This window comes from Onychostoma macrolepis, chromosome 02 (genome assembly GCF_012432095.1).
Source record: "Onychostoma macrolepis isolate SWU-2019 chromosome 02, ASM1243209v1, whole genome shotgun sequence".
Taxonomy (NCBI): domain Eukaryota; kingdom Metazoa; phylum Chordata; class Actinopteri; order Cypriniformes; family Cyprinidae; genus Onychostoma; species Onychostoma macrolepis.
The window spans coordinates 13,938,164-13,959,497 of record NC_081156.1 but is presented as its reverse complement, the minus strand read 5'-3'; the positions used below and the strand labels follow the sequence as shown (position 1 = coordinate 13,959,497).

The following is a 21,334-nucleotide window of genomic DNA, read 5'->3' as shown; positions in this document are numbered from 1 at the left end:
TATAAACGCAACACTTTTGTTTTTGCCCCCATTTTTCATGAGCTAAACTCAAAGATCTAAGACTTTTTCTATGTACACAAAAGGCCTATTTCTCTCAAATATTGTTCACAAATCTGTCTAAATCTGTGTTAGTGAGCACTTCTCCTTTGCCGAGATACTCCAGCCACCTCACAGGTGTGGCATATCAAGATGCTTATTAGACAGCACGATTATTGCACAGGTGTGCCTTAGGCTGGCCACAATAAAAGGCCACTCTAAAATGTGCAGTTTTATCACACAGCACAATGCCACAGATGTCGCAAGTTTTGAGGGAGCGTGCAATTGACATGCTGACTGCAGGAATGTCCACCAGAGCTGTTGTCCGTGAATTGAACGTTCATTTCTCTACCATAAGCTGTCTCCAAAGGCGTTTTAGAGAATTTGGCAGTACATCCAACCGGCCTCACAACCGCAGACCACGTGTAACCACACCAGCCCAGGACCTCCACATCCAGCATCTTCACCTCCAAGATCGTCTGAGACCAGCCACCCGCACAGCTGCTGCAAAAATCGGTTTGCATAACCAAAGAATTTCTGCACAAACTGTCAGAAACCGTCTCAGGGAAGCTCATCTGCATGCTCGTTGTCCTCATCGGGGTCTCGACCTGACTGCAGTTCGTCGTCGTAACCGACTTGAGTGGGCAAATGCTCACATTCGATGGCGTCTGGCACTTTGGAGAGGTGTTCCCTTCAATGATGAATCCCAGTTTTCACTATACAGGGCAGATGGCAGACAGCGTGTATGGTGTCGTGTGGGTGAGCGGTTTGCTGATGTCAACGTTGTGGATCGAGTGGCCCATGAATTGGGTGGGGTTATGGTGTGGGAAGGCTTATGTTATGGACAACGAACACAGGTGCATTTTATTGATGGCATTTTGAATGCACAGAGATACTGTGACGAGATCCTGAGGCCCATTGTTGTGCCATTCATCCATGACCATCACCTCATGTTGCAGCATGATAATGCACGGCCCCATGTTGCAAGGATCTGTACACAATTCCTGGAAGCTGAAAACATCCCAGTTCTTGCATGGCCAGCATACTCACCAGACATGTCACCCACTGCGCATGTTTGGGATGCTCTGGATCGGCGTATACGACAGCGTGTTCCAGTTCCTGCCAATATCCAGCAACTTCGCACAGCCATTGAAGAGGAGTGGACCAGCATTCCACAGGCCACAATCAACAACCCGATCAACTCTATGCGAAGGAGATGTGTTGCACTGCGTGAGGCAAATGGTGGTCACACCAGATACTGACTGGTTTTCGGACCCCCCCGGACCCCAATACAGTAAAACTGCACATTTTAGAGTGGCCTTTTATTGTGGCCAACCTAAGGCACACCTGTGCAATAATCATGCTAATCATGCATCTAATCAGCATCTTGATATGCCACACCTGTGAGGTGGATGGAGTATCTCGGCAAAGGAGAAGTGCTCACTAACACAGATTTAGACAGATTTGTGAACAATATTTGAGAGAAATATGCCTTTTGTGTACATAGAAAAAGTATTAGATCTTTGAGTTCAGCTCATGAAAAATGGGGGCAAAAACAAAAGTGTTGCGTTTATAATTTTGTTAAGTGTATAATTTTCCCTAATTATCATACATTCCCTAATCATCATATGATGATTGGTCAATCTCAGCACTGTATAATAAACACTAAAACCAATCTTTCTTGTTCAGTTGTTTGTTCATTTGTTATATGTAATAAGCAGGGAAATATACAATATAGTCAGTTGGTTATAGCAAATGAAACCCAGACAGGATCTAGATTGTAGAAGGATACAAGACCTGATCCTGAGATCTTCCTGTCAGGGTTTAGTTTGTGATAATGCCCGGCTGACTGTACATTATCCCTTACATAAACTTACTTATTCTCACTCCGCCGAATAATATTCCTGTGAACCAGGGGCCTGCAGAGATGTGTTGACTGAAGTGAAATTGTGTTTGTCAGACTTGCGCTGTCACTTGTTTCTGCATCAGCAGATGAGAAGTGTACCAAGATGTGCAAATGTTCCTTTAAGGAGAAAATGGATGACTTTGTTTTAGGTATTTGTGATTCAGGTTCATGAATATTGATAGAGCATCCTCTGGCAAAGAACTGGTTGAATCACATGTTATGAGAAAATAACAGCATAATTAGCTGTTCTGTGTCATTGTCTGCACATTCTGAATCTTCATCACTGTCTTTTATCAGGGAGAGGAATTCTGAATGAGTAATAAACAGAAGAGAAGTTTTTTTTTATTTATTTTTTTTTTATCTGATCATTGTCACTAAATGAAGAATCGACTCTTTGGTGTCAATGAGAACTCAGATAATTTCTCATCAACATCAAAAGCAAAATCACAAAGCCCTCATCTCTCATCCACAGATTTCCTTGGGAAGAAAAAAGAAAGCATGAACAAAGCCTTTGTTGAATTACATCTGGAAATATGAGGTATAGAGATAACATTATCGAACAGCACTTCTGACAAAAAAACACCACAGATTTGACTGCTGCCTGCTGTTGTGGGAAAGTTGAGATACTAAAATGAATTATTTTCTCAGGCTGTATGTATATTTGAAGTACATAGAAACAACGTCAAACCATGAACACTTAAAGTAACATTTTTTAATTGTAATTACACTGTACAATGTGAAATAATTTTTGATTTGACAGCTTTAAAGGGCCAGTTTACCCAAAAATGAAGATTCTGTCGACATTTACTCCCCCTCATTTTGTTCCAAATCTGCATGTTTTTCTTCTCTCTGTGGAACATTAAAGAAGATATTTTAAAGAATACTGGGAACCAAACAATATTGGAGTCCATTGATTTCCATTGTGTAGATATCGTTCTCAAAATATCTTTTGGTGTTCCACAGAAAAAAGAAAGCCATAAAGGATCAGTAAATAATGACCAGTGTTTATTTTTTGGTGAACAATTCCTTTAAATGTAAGTCATAAAAAGAGCTGGAAATATGTTCTTACTCTAAACATTCGACAATCTAAAACTAAGAAACAATTTGATAGATCAGTATATAATGTCCATAATAAGGATTTTTTATTTAATGTTTCTAAGTTTCTAGTTGAAAGTGTTTGTTACATTCTTTGCAGAATCGAGTATTATAGCTGAACACCACTGCTACGCACTGGAAGTTGCACAAACAACATTTAAATAGAGCTTATCTGAGTCCGAGTTTGAGTTTAATCATGATTGTTTTACAAATGGAGGAGTGCAATGCTGACTGACATCTCCAGAGGCACTGAACCTCAAACTAAGCTCATCTTTTGATTGAAATGTATAAAACCCATTATATCACAGCAATACTACGGCGATTACAGATCAGTGTAACTGCAGAATCAAAGTTTTTCTCTCACCTCAGGTTAGATCCCTCAGGATTCGTCGTCAGTTTTAATAATGTGGAACAGCGTGACATTGAACAGTACCTGGTGGCCATTGTTCCAGCCGTAAAGTGTGCGATCCCTGGCGTTGTAGTCCAGCATGGACATGTGAAAGTATTGGTTATGGATGGGAATGTCCATGTACTCATAAGTAGAGGTTTTGGTGGAATAAGAGTAGTATACCTTAGCACCGGTCAGGTGGGAGTTGGTGATGTACAGCGTGCCGCAGATCATGAAGGACTCACCTGCGTTCCGTTTAGAGTATTCTGTGTTCCAAGAGTTCAGCACCTGGATGGTCAGAGGATCCAGCTGGCTGATCACTATATTCCCTGCATTCTGATTGGTGGCATAGACGGCCCATAAACCGAGCTCATCGGCCATCAGGTCAATGTCGGAGAATCCGCCCCAGGTGTACGGGTAGACGTTGTGGAAGCCAGCGGACTCAAGCGCTCTTTGGGTCATAACCCGGCCACTTTCAAAACTGTATCTGACAATGATGTTGCTCTGGTATTTGTTGTAGTACAGGGAGCCGTTGTAGACCACATGATTAGTTCCCGCCCAGTGGAACGGAAGGTTGTAGGTTCTTGACTCGACCCCAGACACAAAGTCGCTTACCGATTTGTACTCACGGACAATCTTGTTGTTTGTATAGCTGTCCATGTACCAGACCTGCATTAGAACATTACAATTGTGATAAATAATGTTTGAAACTTGTATTTGTATGCATCATTTATAGAGCACAACTTAGGGCTCAGGAAGTAAATCTCCATACAGAAATTGATTTTTAAAGATAAACTCTTTAAGACGCCTCACCATAAGTTATTATTCAGCAGAAGATATTAGTCAGTGTGACATGAAAATCAAACTTAAAATGTCAAAAAATGTGTTTAACATGGAGTGCACAAACCATCATATTGAAGTGAGAAATGATATACATTTATGCAGTAAAAATTATATTAACATAGTACAACTATTCTAATACATTTTAAAATGTGATTTATTCCTACAATGACAAACTGAATTTTCTGCATCCATTACTCCAGTCCTCAATATGATATGATCTCTAAGAAATCAGTCGAATATGCTGATTTGGTGCTCTCTTTTTTTTTTTTTAAATCAATGCTGAAAACAGTTGTGCTTCTTAATATTTATTGTGGAAACCATGATACATTTTTTACTCAGAATGGAAAGTTCAAAAGAACATCATTATTTACAATTTTGGTAACAACAAAGATTTTATTGTTACTTTTGATCAATTTAATGTATCCTTGCTGAATAAAATAAAATAATACATTTTTAAACAAACAAAAAAAGGATTCAATTATTTATATTAAATTTTATTTTTATTAATATAAAATAAATTTATATATTTATATATTAAATTTTATTTATTTTAATATTAAATTAATATTAAATTACAGTCTTATATCTTTGTCTCTTTTTCTATGAATTTTTCTTCTTTTGCTTCAAATCAAAGTTTATAAGTTGTGATTGTTCTCAGAGCTGGTTGGTTTTGTTCATGTCTTTGAACTCTTTATTTAAGTTTTTTTTTTTATGGATACAAATAATGGAAAAACTAGTTCCTGGAAGCAATGCTGCTGAAAAGAGGTCAAACACAGTGGCATAGTCATAGATTATTACCTTGTTGTTCTTAGGTGAAGCCTGAGGGTCTGTCATCCAAGCTCCAAACCTCGTTCCTGATGTCTTTACAGTGATGGGTCCCGTGATTTTCATCAACTTACCACAGGCTGACACAATGAAGAATGACAAGTAATGTCAGCTGTTATGTAAGCATGTCAACACATCTTGAACTTTAAAGGAACACATAACATATCACGCAAGAAAATACCACGAAAGTCATGTTGAGTCCAACTCACTGAGTTTGTTCATACAGTTCCTCAGTCTTCCCTCCAAGCCGAGGACCCTTTGCTGGAGCTCCTCATAATCATACGCTCCTATCTCCTCCTGGATAGCAGTCAGCACCAGAGACAGGTTCTTGATCTCCTCCTTGAACTGGGAAATAAGTGTGGCATCAGTCTTGTACTGCTCCAGCACTGGAATCAGCGGCTGCAGTTCATTCATCTTCCCCTTCAGCTCCTGCAAAACCAGACAGACATTTAAATAAAAATCACATGAGAGGAGATTTGCTTACATTAACAGAATTGACACAGCTGGTCCAGTAAACAGCAAGATGCTCTTATTATATTACGGGTTGGAAATAAAACATGACCTTTAGAGGTTTACAGGATTTCCAGGAATGCTGAACTGCGTGTGGCCTTTTCAAACGTTTGTGATGGATAAAGTCAAGAAGCTTTTAAGTGGGATTTGATTCTTCGTTCTTGGAGAGTAATGGCAAGAATGTGGCTCTTTCAAACCGTTCTGTTCGTATGAGAAAGGACCATTGATTTTCTCTGAGGCATGACTTTAATGGTAGCCCACCTGAAAGTTTTTAGTCAATAATGTTCTTCGGTTCGACTCGATTTGTCTGAACTTTGATCGGAGTCCTTTCATCTGGCTCTCCATTTTCATGACATACTGGAAGTCCCTCTGGGTCCTCAGGTTCAGCACTTCGATTGATTGCGACATGTTCTGAATCTGAAGAGAGGAAGATAGGCCGAAATGAAGTTAGACTCCATTAATCATTCTTTGAACTGCAAAAAGGAAGATGCGATAGATTTAAATTATATTTTCAACTGGTGTAAATCAGCCCTGACACCATGTCTCCAAGGATTTCTGCATTTCCATAATTCCACTCAACGCAACCCAAGCAAAGACGGAAAGATGTTACAGCTGACACATTTAAAACAGGACAAAAATGAGACTATGAATCGGTTAACCCTATTACTTCCTTCACTATCATCCACCAAACAAAGAAAGACACAAATGGGCCGATAACTATTGCAGAATTTTTACAGTAACAGAGAAGAAAAGCGTAGGAAGTAGAAACAAGAGGGGGCCTAAAACACCCTTCAGGCCTTTTTGCATTACCGTCATCTTTATGCTCCTCCACAATCAGCTGCAGAGAAGCCCGTGGCATTCTTAATAGATGACAATGGCGCACAGTCGAGCATAATGCTTTCAATTTGCTAAAATGAGAGCTTTTGTTATCTAAACCAGATCTCAATATAAAGAGACTTCAGAGTTCTTAGACACACATTATGTGCACACACACCTTCTCCAGTAGCTGGCGGAGCTGTCTGCTCTTTGCGTCTCTGGAGCACAAATTCTGTTCTGGTGCCACCACCGTACAGATGCAGCGGCCGTCGGCATCCTGCGCTGAACTGTACACCTGCCAGCCTTCCTTTGGTCTGATGGTCTGAACACAAATACACACAGGCATGCATGGCATATCTTGGTGTCTTTGGTTTACAATTTAAAATTCTAAATGACATTCTTAATGCAATGAATTTTAATGACATATAATGCGACATAATCTGATTTTCATGCCTCAAGCATGCTTTAAGCAGCAGAGTGATACTGAAATGTGGATATTTAGTGAGAACTACAATAAATTTGCATGGCACACTATTCACTTCCAGTGCTTCATTTTATTATACTTTTTCAGTTTATAACTTATTACATTTGTTATATGGAGAGATGATTGAGTAAATATGCAAATCATTTTTAAATATGCATATAATTTGTTTTGTGTGTAAATCTGGGGAGTCTATGTTTTTGTTCAAATTAATAGCCTGCTTCAAATTTCTTTGATTCCACAAGCATGGCTTTCATTTATTATGTCCAGCTATCCGGGTAAAATGATTTTAAAGAAATAGTTAACCCAAAAATGTTGCTGAAAATTTAGAGCGAGTAAATCAGGCCATCCCAGATGCAAATGAATTTGTTTCTTCATCAGAAAAGATTTGGAGAAATTTAGCCTTACATCACTTGCTCACCAATGAATCCTCTGTAGTGAATGGGTGCCGTCAGAATCTGAGTTCAAACAGCTGATAAAAACATCCACAAGACTTGAGTCCATCAATTAACATCATATAAATTGAAAAGCTGTGTCTTTGTAAGACACAAATCAAAAATAAGAAATTTTTAACTTCAAATTGTTGCTTCTCATTAAAATGTCCATTATATGAATGTCTCCAGAGAAAAAGTCATCTCAGCTGAATCAGGAGATAAATATGCATAGAACAAGCACAGTTTCCAACGAAAACAGTCCAAACAAGTTCTAAACAAACATGTTGGTGGATTTTGATTTGAGTGTACAACAGAAGATGAACTTTTTCACCGGAGGAAATATTATTATCGATTACGGATTAAGTAAAAAACACCTTAACGATCGATAATGGACGCAGATTTTCATTTCACACATTAATTACTGGACTGGAGTCCAGTGTGAATTACCTGTAGATTACTGTGATGTTTATCACAGTGATCCTATAACTCCTATTCTTTTTTTTATGATCAACTTTTTATTTACTTTAAATCAACAAAACAACATCCATTCAAACAAACAACAGGGATGGGGGAGCAACAGACACACCATCAAGAATTTCACAAGAAAACAAAAAAACTAAAAAGAAACTGTATATGGTCATTCCTTTATATAGTCCAAAATGCTGGAAGAAAAACATTGCCATGCATCAATGGTACTAGGTTTAGCCTTGATAATTCGTGCTGTTGTACATTCACAAGTCACTATTTTAAGGAGGATATGAATCCAAAATGTTTTTGCACACATGTGCGGAGTAAACCAGTTTTATATTATTGCCTTCTTTGCAGCTGTAAAACCAGCAAACAACATTCTCTTCTTTAATGAACTAATACAGAAGTTAGAATCGTCATTGAGAAGACACAAACCTGGATTAGACACGTAAACAATTTGTAGTAAAAAGGACAAAACAGAATTCACACAAGTCCATAGATTGACAACAATTGGACATTCCCAAAACATGTGGAGAAAAGTACCTGCGGATGCAGTGTTACAGATATGACAGTTATAGGTCGATTGCAGTTTCATTTTAAACCTCTTGTAAGGAGTTATGTATGCTCTATCGATGACTTTGAAATGGATAAGATGATGAACCAAGTTTTTAGAAGTTAAGATCAGATTAGACCACACCCTCTCCCAGTCGACCGATAAATCAAAACCTGTTAATTCATGATTCCAGATAGATTTAATAGATAGAGACTTCGCAAAACAGATGGTCGACCAGAGGGTGGTGCGATCCAATCCCACACTGGATGAGAAGAAATAGGGGATGCCCAGGGAACTCCATAGGCCTTGAGAGCAGAACCTAACTGAAAAAAGACAAAATATGATGATGCTGGTAAACAAAACTTAGTTCTTAGTTCTTGAAGTGAACAGAGTCCCTGGTTATCATATGTGACCCTGAAGAATTCAGTTGGACAATTTTAAAGGCGATTTTCTCAATATTTTGATTTTTTTGCACCCTCAGATTCCAGATTTTCAAATAGTTGTATCTCAGCCAAATATTTCCCTATTCTAACAAACCATACATCAATGGAAAGCTTATTTATTCAGCTTTCAGGTGATATATAAATCTCAATTTCGAAAAATTGACACTTAAGACACTTAAGACACTTGGTTTTGTGGTCCAGGGTCACATATAAGTCACCACATGTGTTTATGCCCAATGTTTGAACTCCTATTCTGACGCCACCCATTCACTGCAGAGGATCCATTGGTGAGCCAGTGATGTAATGCTAAATTTCTCCAAATCTGTTCTGATAAAGAAACAAACTCATCTACATCTTGAGATGGACCTTAAATCAATTTTCAGCAAACTTTCATTTTTGGGTGAACTGTTCCTTTAAATCTTTTGTCTATGACTCTATAAGACACTTTATGGCTACATTTGAAATCATATAAGAAAATCACAGCAGAAATAGCATGCAGTTACTGTGTATTCCACTGAATATTAATTTCCATTCACACTGATTCATCAGAATTCTGAAAGCAATTCAAGCACACGCCACTAAAACATGGCAGACCATAAATAGCATGTTTTGACGACAAATAGCACCCTGTCGCAGCACCTTCATGATAAAGCCTCTCTCTGCATTCATCCCCCAAAATTTCCCTAGATTGTCTGCAACAATAAAGGCGCTTTGTAAACACCCACATTCATTTTTTCCACTCTCGCAGCGGGCTCTGAAAGGCCGGCTCTGGGGACTAGCCTTTTACAGGCGAGCTGAAAAAGAGAGTTCTTTACACACTCTGGCACACTTCCTGATGCTGCTGCAACTAACAACTAACTGCAATTTCAGCAAATTGCAACATATCCAAGTTGGATGGGTACTTCCTGCTAGTTCACTGCCATTATGAAATATGAGCAGAGGGATTCTGCTCCTCAAACAAGTCCTGCAGCTGGGTTTATTAAGACTGGATGAGAGATCCTCATGACATTTTCACTGATTCTACGGATTTCTTTTATTTCCGGTCATGAATTGCATGAAATTCATGCAGTTATTTGGGTGTCACATGACAAATTATTGGCTGTGCCTCAACGATGCAGATCTGATCTTGACCCAGTGCTAAAATAGACCCATTAGAGATTGTGTACAGATTAATAGTAGTGCTGAGAATAGACTCAGAACACTGAGGAAGAAAAAAACATTTGCTAATTTAAACATTTTAGCATTACCATATACTGTAGATTACTAATGAACTCTAAATTTAACAAAATACATTACTACTATATTAGTCTAATAATACTTTAAAGTAGACTAAAATTAAGTTCAAATGTATTGTGTACATACAGTACTGCATGTGATTACTGCAGTTATAGGTTATTCTTGTACTACTTACTGTAGTAAACATCCATCTTAATTTGTTTTACATTGTAAACTATAATATATTCTAGTATTATAGTTGTAACAGAGTGGAAAAAATGCAAATCTCTTGATAATTTCAACACAAAGAACAACATGTACACAATACACTGTATGGCATGCTTTATATTTTAACGCAAATGTATAGCATCTAACTAAACACTAGACACTTTATTTAAAATGTTACCAAAATCGAAGGTGAAATAAACCCATTCAAAGCAAATTCTCAATACAGGCGGATGTTTACAACCTTTATAACAACAGCAGAAATAAGAGAGAATGCTTGCTGAATGATTTAATGTACAATAGCACACTCGCTGTAACAGAAATAAAAAGGTCTAAGAATATTATTTGTGACCATTTGTGCTGCAATCATAGAGGAAAGTTATAGAAAATGAGACTTTTCCGCTTTTGAATCACATTTTTAAAGTATCCCACATCTATTCGGATTTTAACCCAGCTTAGATTTTATTGGGTTTTCTTTTCTCTTTCTCTCTGAGATTGCCATTAAAAGGATATTTTCGCATAAGTAGACCTTACTAAATACATAGCTTTTGTTTATCACTTTGCAAATATCCCGTTCCTGTTCCTATGACTCAGTGGTGTAGTAGGAGCGGGACTCGGACATGTCAAGTTTGTGTCAATGTAAAGTCAGGAAGGTGCGCAGCACTCACCGCGGAAGGGCAGTAGCCAAGCAAAGCGAGAAAACACAGCGGTTTCAGCACCACGAACAGCGCCCGCATTCTGCCTCCAGTCTCCCTCCTACGTCTCTCTTACAACCTGCTTCACTCTCCGATGTTTCAGATCGAGCTTCTCGTCAGTATCTTGGGATCGGAGACCCTCGATAGAGACGCGGAAAGTGCGTGCGCTGTCATCGTCGCTCCGGGCGCAGAAAAGTTTGAGAGATGTGTGGAGACTCTCAGCGGATATTACATCATTAGAGCATTTCTGTGCGGGGTTACTCATTCATTACCCGAACCAAAGTAACTTAAAGAGATAAAATCACGACTTTTACATCTGTACAATGTAAGGAGTAAAGATTAAACATAATCTAAATGTCCATTAGACGTTGCTCACTATGGGGATAGAAATCATAAAGAATCGAACGATTCTGGCTCCTGAACAATACGACTAGAAGAAAATATTTTTGTGAATACGAATTTAATTGTACTTTTTTTTTTTTTTACGTGACTTAAATGTAATAAAATTGGTCATAACTAAGTTATAGCCTGTGTTATGAGATAAAAAGGTGGTGACATCATTCATTCATTCATATTTTTTTTTTAAACCACCGACCACTGATTTCAGCAAAACACTTCATGTGTAGCCTATCTTTTGTTCCACATTGTTATGTGAACAACCATTCAGTAACTTACAAGGATTTTAAGTCTCACGAGTAGGCTATAACACGTTCTGCTTCATCCAGTAACAAATAACTAATAGGCCTATCATGTGGTCCATTAAGTGACTCAGAATTGTAAAGGTTCACACTAAGAACGATTATTAGGATAATAACTATCTATGAGAATGCGGAAGTCCACCCCACACGATTTGGTTCAGTGGCTTCTACTCACCAAAAGCCAAGGCGAACTCAAACGACGTCATCAAATTCCTTTGACTTGACAAGTGTGTGTGTGTGTGTGTGTGTGTGTGTGGTGCGTCCAAAGATGAATCACGTATAGCTTTGATTATTACAAAGCAAATGGGAATAGACCACTTTAAAGTACTATAGCTACTTTTCACAGAATTTCCAGTACAGCCACAAATTTTCCCAACACTTTAAGCTCAAAAGACTGAATATTATCCTATTTTCAATGTGATGACCAAAACCGATACATTTTAGTTTATCCTTCAAAGACTAAAAGTTTCAGGATGTAAAACTAACACTTTTATTTTAAAATTATAAAGACGTAAAAACCACTACAACTATATGGATTCAAAAAAAAAAAAAACATTAAAAATCTATTTTTGTCACTTTTTTTGTACTGAAGTATGAAGTAGGCTATATTAGGAAAGGTCACAAAGTCTCAAGAAAAAAAATAAATAAAAATCTTTCTCAAATTGTGAATGAAATGAGACCGCGAGCGTAGTTCAGTGCAAAGTCATTGAGTGTGAAAACGCCTAATCGATGAATCTGACTAAACTTCACAAAGCAAATTTTATTTACATTGTGTAGGCCCTATCTGCTTTGTTCTAATGAGATGATTTGTTCCGCTAACTGTTCAGCGTTTTAAGAGATTCTCACAACCCATCGGATTGGTCATTATATTTTCAACAGAAATGTGATTGGCTACAATACTCAACGCTGCAAAATAACGTAAATGGGCTCATGCGCTGTTGAACAATCATATCGCTTTAATTTACCTGTTATTCTTATTTTATTAAACAATTACAAATTATATGTTACACAAAGTAATATATCACAGTTAATCCTGCAATATATTATTTTGCATTAACCTGACCAGGCAGCTAGGGTATGGCAACGCCCCTGATTCAGATGAACAGATTAATAACTTTCAAAAAAATTACACTGACAGCCAATCAAAAACCCATTCTTATTTGGGGAGCTTGAGCATTTAAAGCTGCAGCAGTGCGAGCAAATAGAACATTTAGAAACATGTTCAGTAGAAACAAGAAGTCTAGAATACTTAAAAATCCAAATTTCTATATTATTGTGTATTAATGTACAGCACTACTGCATATAGTAGGAAAGGCAAACTGAAGGTATAGCCTAATATAAAAGGTCACCTCACAATTGCTGTACATTATTAACCAGGAAAACAAGCAGGCTATCTCTACATATCATCTACAGACCTGTATATGTTAAAACAGAAGTTGGAGCATAAACTTCACTGTTCCTCTGCTCACATCCTCAATTAGTTGCTTGGCAACATGTGAGGTTAGTCTGTCCTTTTTTTAGAGGTACGCTTTTGTATTTTGTTTATCTGCTCCTTTATCAAAAGAGAAAACCTTTTTTTTTTTTTTTTTTACTTTAGTGTCATACCAGTTTACAGTCAATGTCAGTGAAATTACACTCATTTAGAGACATTACTGAACAATCAAAAATAAGTTGGCTTTGAATGATGCAAGCAGTCATTTTAATCCAGTAATGCTTCACTGAAACCTGACGGCACCAGCTGGGGCCAGAAACAAATGTGGGGATAAGCAGGGCATCTCTGTGTTCATAGTTAGCCATGTTAGGTATCCATTTGATGTTTGGTTTAATTAACTTAGTGGCGTGTAATGGCAAATTTTACCCAAGTGCAGCAATAATACATATCAAAGTCCCTTTAAATGTTTATTCTTGTATAGACAAGGACATATGAGTATACTTTAAAAACCTGCTCTCCTTTATTGCAGAAGCTGCAGAAGTCACCTTGGTCTTTCCAGGAGGTGCCCACCCCCCCGAGCACACATCAATCTAGCTATGTATCAAAGCTCAAAGCAGCTGCAGACAGACATCTCAGAGACTGTCTTCAGACCGCAAGCCAACATGTGTCAACGAGTAGAGAAAGAGAGAGAGAGAAAAAAATAAATAAATCAATAACCATGCCCTAATGAGCAGTTATCTTTCTCATTATTCTATGCATATACTGTACATACAGGCAGATTTTCAACACTTGGATAGAAGAAAGAAAGAATGAAATGTGAACTAGAAAAAAAATGTACAGTCAGCCAGTCATTATTGCTAAATAAACTTTGTCAGAGAGAGTTTTGTTTTGCATAAGGTACGGTTGACTGTTACTCATCAAATAAATTTATAAAAACATAAAATATGGATCTTGAAATTAAATATTCGGCCTGTCTTGAAGCGTTCACTAATAAGCTACAATGTACAAAAAACTTGCTATTTGTACCTTCCGAATCATCTGCAGTGAATGGGTGCCGTCAGAATGAGAGTCCAAACATCTGATAAAAACATCACAATAATCCACACGACTCCAGTCCATCAATTAACGTCTAGTGAAGTGTAAAGCTGTCTGTTTGTAAGAAACAAATACATCACATCTATAATCTAATAACGCTTCCTCCAGTGAAAAAGTCCGTCCCCTGTTGTCCTCTAACATCAAAATCTACTGACATATCTGTTTTCACTTGTAAACAGTGTTTGATCTGTACATATTTCTTTTTTGATTCAGACTGGAGAAAGCAATATTATGGATAGAGGACTCACATTTTAGCCAGAAGAGATGGTTTAAAGGTAAAAACGTCTTTATTTCATACAAGCATGCAGCTTTTCACTTCACTTTTACATTTACTGATGGACTGGGGTCACGTGGACTGCTTTTGGATTATTGTGATGTTTTTATCAGCTGTTTCATTAGTGAGCGAGTGATGTAAAGCTCCATTTCTCCAAATCTGTTCGGATGAAACTAACTGCTATCTTGGATAGCCTGATGGTGCCTAAATTTTCAGCAAATTTTCTTTTTTGGGTGAACTACGCCTTTAAAACTCAGCCCTGGGAGGCAATGACTGAGACAATAGATGGCACCAGTTGTGTTTGCGGTGTGAGATGAGAGACATGTAAGTAACAGTGGTTTCAGTTACCCAGATCAGTGTTCACATGGATAACTGTGACATCAGGAAATGGATAGCGTGACTGACAATTAATAATGAAGTATTGAGCCGTGTACTAAAAGCAATAGAAATTGTGAATTTACAAAAGAATACAAGCTGTTAACACGGAAGTGTCACTTGTCCTAGAAAGCACTTAGAAGCTCACACAGAAATCACTTTCAAAGCAGCTTTCTTTTGGTCAATATGGCGAATCCACAGGCACTTGACACGTGCACAGTAAAACGTTTCATTCTTTTCCGATGCAATATTTGCCTTTCTACTCATTTAAACCAGATTTGTGCTATCTCTTAACCCTCTCACACAAGTGCATGCCAAAGAAGTTGTCTATTGTTGTTGCCGTCTCAAGTAATTTGTTGTCATGCCGTCTTCTCAGTTTTTTTTTGTCTGTAAAACTATGGCCTAGTGTTATAACACTTGGTGGTCAAAGTGTTTAGTGCCCAAAAACTTGTGTATTGAAGCTTGTTTCCACCAAAAATTTTTGTATCTCATAATTTTGACAATTTTGAGAAAAAGTTAGAACTGTGATATAACTTAGATAATTCTGAACTCAGAATTGCAAGATATTAAAGGGATAGTTCACCCCGAAATGGAAATTACCCCATGATTTACTCATCCTCAAGACATCCTAGGTTGTATGATTTTCTTGTTTCTTCTTTCTTTTTAATAAAAGCCTTCAGAAGTGAACTGATATGAAAAATATTAATATTTAAAACTTAAGAAAAGGGAAGAAAAGTCAGAATCTTTAGAAGAAAATTCCGTGGTGGAAATAAAACACACACACACACATACAACAAAAAACACACTGAATTGCGAGATCACCTTTTTCCTTCATAATTCAGAGAAAAAAAGCCAGAATTGTGAGACGTAAACTTGGAATAGTGAAAAATTGTGAGAATTGCAAGAACAAAGTCAGAATTGTGAGATAAACAGTCAAAATTATTTTATTTGATCTTATTCTATCTGATTTGAACTTTCCAAATGAGATTTTTTATCCTGTGGTGGAAACAGGCTTCCATACAGTACTGAAGCAAGCTGAACGTACAGTGAAAAATCTGCCTACAGTATGCGTATTTTATGCTAATGATGCACTGTATGCACACCCTGGCGTCTGTGTAAAAACCGAAGTATATCTTTGCATTTATTTGACGCCTTAAGTGAATTTTCAGTCTAAGGTCGTAATTTAAGTTGTTTTACCGAGAGTCTTCAGGGCATGTTTTCTTTTTAAGAAGAAAGGGACTTTCATCCCAGTATTGTGGAAGATAAAAGTCTGATGGTGTTTCATAGTGTAATGAATAAATGGTCTCTTCTCTGACACCTGTTTGATTCCAAGAGCAGTGCTGAGGTTGCACAGGTGCAAGCGCAGGACATTTGCTTCCCTCAACAGGTTATCACTAATGGCCTGGTTGCCTATGATTATACTTCATGTTCTTGTGGCTTCAGAAAAGCACAAAAAGATTTTCAATTAAAAGAGACTGTGAATAAAAGAGTGGGGAAAAACAGGGAGAAAGAGGCCGCCACACGCTGAGACACTGACCCAGCAGGCTGCAATGTGCATTGCCTGAATCACACTAACACATTAACTCTGGGCACGTTTGTATCTGGCATCTGGCCACAGCTGCTGCCTGCTAGAGCTCTGAATGAAAGGTGTTCCCAACAGGAGTGGGATGCCAGACACATACACACACAGGCACACAACACACCCATGCACACACACACAAACAGAACATTTACGAAGAGACGTTATTCATGAGCTGGATCGGCTCACCAGTCATTACTCAGACAGGAGCTGTCTCAATAAAGGCAAATAAGCTTTGCTGATTTATTTTGGACACTTAGGCACATCAAACATGGAGGCGGCAGGGAAGCCAAAGATAATGGACTTTCTGCTCGTGGAACATTTGGCAATAGATCCATTTTCTTTTTTATATTACTATCGCTGCGCTCTCCCAGTAAAGCTTTGTATGTGTGGTATGCTGTATTTAACTTAATCCATGTGGTATTGTTGAACCCGCCAACACTGAAGAAAGCATTACAAGAAAGAATACAAAACAAGGTTTTTTAAAAGAATTAATGGGCATGATGAACACAAACAAGATTTAAGCCTCTATCAGAAATTTGTGTCCTGTGAAATGAGCTAACTGTAAAATATATTAGCCATGACTAAATAGAAAATGTAATGATGATTAAACAAGTTCTGGATCTGGATAAGAGCAGTGACTCACAGCGGACAAATAAAACATTTTTGTCGTGTAGTTGCTCATCATTTGCTCCTTTCTCCTCCTTTAAATCTGTCATTCCATCTTTTTCTCAATCTGTTTGACTATATTGTTTTTGAGTTATGTACTGTATTCATAAATTATTTTTGGATGTCTGTGGCAACTTTGTCACATGCTTAATAAGTGCATCATTTTTATTAACAATTACATTAAACCTTGTACCATGCATACTCCACCGCTCAAAAGTCTGGGGTCAGTAATTATTATTATTTTATTAATATTTTTATTTATCAGGAATGCAGTCAATTGAGTTATAGTAAAAGTAAAAACATTTATAATGTGACAAATGATTTCTATTTAAAATTTATTCTGTTCTTTTGAACTTTCTATCAATCAAAAAATCCTGAAAAATGATTACAAATATTATTAAATAATTAAAGACATTTTAGACAATATGGCAAGTTACTTTGTCTTTTTTTGCTCCGCTAACAGAAATAGTTTCAAGAGAAGCCACTGTAGAATGAACTGTTGTCTTTGAGCAATGCGCAGTAGTGGTGTTTCATTACTGAATGAATCAGTGTTGATTCCAATCTCTTGCACATAAAGACAGTTATTTGTCTCCATTTCCTGGCATAACCATGTAACCAAAGAGAGACAATAGATTGTGAATATAGTCAAGACCAAAAGGGTTGCAGTACCTTTAGCTGTGACTATTCTACAACACAGGTTTCTTTTATAAAAAATATTAAGCAGACTTTTTAACTTTCAGCAAATTCATTTTTATTGTGGTTCTGCTCGGTATGTTAGGCACATATGCTTAATATAGATTTATCTCACTGGCTCAAGGAGAAAGACTTCTGAAAGTTGAATCTTTGAAGACATTGACAATCACTTTTATGAAGTGATCAAGTACCTTTGAAGTTTGGAAGGAATGAATAATGCAATAAAGGTATTTCAAGGCAATCATTCACAAGTAGCTGTCAAGATCTTTTAATGCGACATCTTTCTGTATTAAACTAAAGCATTCTGAGTACTAGGTCCGCACTGATGCTCCTTATAGATTCAAACAATTCAAGAGGATGATAGTGGAGTTTTTTTTTTTCTTTTTCTTTTTCTATGAGCAACAACAGTTGGCTACTGATCAGTCCTTTGTAACAAGAGTTACGCTGTTTTGAATAAACTAATCACAAAAACAAAAGGTGTTAATGAAAAATTATCATGCAAGCAAACTTTTTGTCAGTTTTACTAGAGAATATTATTTCTGGACATTAGCGTTGCCTGTTTTGTCCACCATGTAATCTAAAAAGTAATTAAAAGAAAATTGTGTGCATCTGTTTTGCACACAAAATATTAAAAATAGTCATAAATGTATTTATTTATTTCATTTCCATCTTTATATGAGTGGTCTACCTTTTCCCAATTATGTCTTTGATATTATATTGGAGCTTTCATCAGAGACAAATTTCATATTTTAATGCATCGTGATCATTTTAAAGGCACAGTACTCTATTTCCGAGACCAATAATAAAAATATTGACCAAAATGTCTTTAAAACAAATCCAGTCTTAACATGACAAATAAATACAGTAACTTACACAGACTTAATCTGATAAGCAGTTTCAGTCTTAGCTGATCATCAGCTTCTGTAACGATGCACTAATGTTCTTCTGAATAAATTGTATTGCTAGTTGAGCTATATCTGATCTGTTAGCCTTACATTCACTTTTAACAGACATACAGGTGCTGGTCATATAATTAGAATATCATCAAAAAGTTGATTTATTTCACTAATTCCATTCAAAAAGTGAAACTTGTATATTATATTCATTCATTACACACAGACTGATATATTTCAAATGTTTATTTCTTTTAATTTTGATGATTAGAGCTTACAGCTCACGAAAGTCAAAAATCAGTATCTCAAAATATTAGAATATTTACATTTGAGTTTGAATAAATGACCATCCCTACAGTATAAATTCTGGGTATCTCTTGTTCTTTGAAACCACAATAATGGGGAAGCCTGCTGACTTGGCAATGATCCAGAAGACGAACATTGACACCCTTCACAAAGAGGGTAAGTCACAGAAGGTCATTACTGAAAGGTAATTTATAAGCTGTTTACAGAGTGCTGTATCAAAGCATATTAAATGCAAAGTTGACTGGAAGGAAGAATTTGGGTAGGAAAAGGTGCACAAGCAACAGGGATGACCGCAGGCTTGAGAATACAGTCAAGCAAAGCCGATTCAAACACTTGGGAGAGCTTCACAAGGAGAGAACTGAAGCTGGAGTCAGTGCATCAAGAGTCACCACGCTTAGACGTCTTCAGGAAAAGGGCTACCAAGCCACTTCTGAACCAGAGACAACGTCAGAAGCATCTTAACTGGGCTGTGGAGAAAAAGAACTGGACTGTTGCTCAGTGGTCCAAAGTCCTCTTTTCAGATGAAAGTAAATTTTACATTTCATTTGGAAATCAAGGTCCCAGAGTCTGAAGGAAGAGTGGAGAGGCACAGAATCCATGTTGCTTGAAGTCCAGTGTGAAGTTTCCACAGTCAGTGATGATTTGGGCTGCCATGTCATCTGCTGGTGTTGGTCCACTGTGCTTTCTGAAGTCCACAGTCAACGCAGCCATCTACCAGGAAATTTTAGAGCACTTCATGCTTCCTTCTGTTGACAAGCTTTATGGAGATGCTGATTTCATTTTCCAGCAGGACTTGGCAGGAGCCCCAACTAAGTATTGAGTGCTGTACATGCTCATACTTTTCATTTTCATACTTTTCAGTTGGCCAAGATTTCTAAAAATCCTTTCTTTGTATTGGTCTTAAGTAATGTTCTAATATTTTGAGATACTGATTTTTGACTTTCATGAGCTGTAAGCTCTAATCATCAAAATTAAAAGAAATAAACATTTGAAATATATCAGTCTGTGTGTAATGAATGAATATAATATACAAGTTTCACTTTTTGAATGGAATTAGTGAAATAAATCAACTTTTTGATGATATTCTAATTATATGACCAGCACCTGTATATGTTTAAAATGTTCAGTCTTACTAATATACCTCCTCTCGTTACTCTTTGCTCGTTTACTTATTTCATACTGTAAGTGTTTTGTTTGTTGTAACTAGTAGTTAGTATAAATTTAGTCATTATTAATATGAATATTTGCACAGGTAATACTCTATTTAACACTGTAGAATCACATTGCTCTTTGCACATCAGTGTTTTTTTTGGGGGGTTTTTTGACAAAAGGATGACCTCAAATTGCACAACAAATCATCCAACAAAGGGCAGAAGGGCAACAGAAAAGAACTACAGAAAAAGTTGATGCAACGCCAGGTCCTTGAATGTACCTCTGTAATTCAATTACTGTTATTTTAGACGTACAGTTTAAATTAAGAGCAGCTATGCAAAGGCAACTGTACTGACTCCTGATTGATGAATAGTATCATGAAATCACTGACCCCACTTCAGAAATATAGGTAGTTGTTTTCAGATGTCATGTTTTTCAGTCATTCATACACTGCATAGGTATTTTAAAAATATTTTTTCTCCATTTGTATGTACCAATTGGAATTATTAGCTATATTTAAGTTGGGTCATGTAACATTTACATGCCACAATCATATTCTAAATTTACTGATGTAATGGTAAAGTGTGTGATTTGTTGATATTAAAATATGTCAGTTGTGGGTCAACAAATGTAAACACTGATCGGTGTGGCGTTATCGTAACTTTGTTTGTTCGAAAATCACAAAACAGTAACCTGGAATCAATAAATTGTGCAATTTAGGGGCAGGACTATCAGTTTGTCTGACCAATGGGAGACAAGGCAGGCCTGAAACTTATTTGAGAATCATTTTGCAATTCGGTTTGGAGTACAGAAACTACACGCTTCACCACTATAACACGTTCATGTTTTCACATTATCGTTTTGGTTGTAAAGCTAGGGAGACAGGGAGAAAAATTTAAGAAAAACTTTACTAATATAGCCTACTGCACTCTCCGAGTGATACACAGACAGACTGGCCTTTTTCTCTTCACCCACAACCCTTGAAATGTTTTTTTTTCATTAAAAATGTGTGCTACTTAAACTTTTGGGATTTCTGTAGCCCTTTGTAATCGTGTCTCTGTCTAAACAGACAACAACAAAAACCCTCTCTTCAGAATCGAAATGTTTCCTTACCCCTTAATAAGCTCTATTTTAAGCTTTGTGCACTAATATTTTTATCCCAAAAAGTAATTTTCTACCTCAGACCATTAGTTCAGGGTCGCTAAATGCATTGCTGTTAAAATCCAAGGCACTAC

General features: G+C 37.0%; 1 protein-coding gene across 4 annotated transcripts; it reads right to left on the bottom strand.

The window, feature by feature from the left end:
- Positions 1-2,194: 2,194 nt before the first annotated feature.
- Positions 2,195-11,232, bottom strand: olfm3b (olfactomedin 3b). Of its 4 annotated transcripts, XM_058753379.1 has the most exons (8): positions 10,907-11,232; positions 6,598-6,741; positions 5,865-6,020; positions 5,303-5,522; positions 5,067-5,173; positions 3,609-4,094; positions 3,402-3,507; positions 2,195-2,250 (listed from the first exon to the last, which is right to left on the bottom strand). In XM_058753379.1, exons 1-7 carry the CDS (start codon positions 10,973-10,975, stop codon positions 3,436-3,438), a joined length of 1,254 nt encoding a protein of 417 aa, XP_058609362.1. In that variant the 5' UTR covers positions 10,976-11,232; the 3' UTR covers positions 2,195-2,250; positions 3,402-3,435. The 4 variants fall into 4 exon arrangements, with proteins under 4 accessions (XP_058609362.1, XP_058609343.1, XP_058609354.1 ...); XM_058753360.1 differs by having other exon boundaries at positions 3,402-4,094; XM_058753371.1 differs by lacking the exon at positions 2,195-2,250 and having other exon boundaries at positions 2,721-3,507.
- Positions 11,233-21,334: the final 10,102 nt, after the last annotated feature.

Excerpts from the sequence above, each read along its gene's own strand:
- olfm3b (XM_058753360.1), bottom strand. The coding sequence starts at position 10,975 with ATGCGGGCGCTGTTCGTGGTGCTGAAACCGCTGTGTTTTCTCGCTTTG. Across the intron at positions 6,742-10,906 it reads TTGGCTACTGCCCTTCCGCG|ACCATCAGACCAAAGGAAGG; the intron begins GTGAGTGCTGCG and ends ATTTGTGTTCAG. Across the intron at positions 4,095-5,066 it reads CTTCACCTAAGAACAACAAG|GTCTGGTACATGGACAGCTA; the intron begins GTAATAATCTAT and ends GTTCTAATGCAG.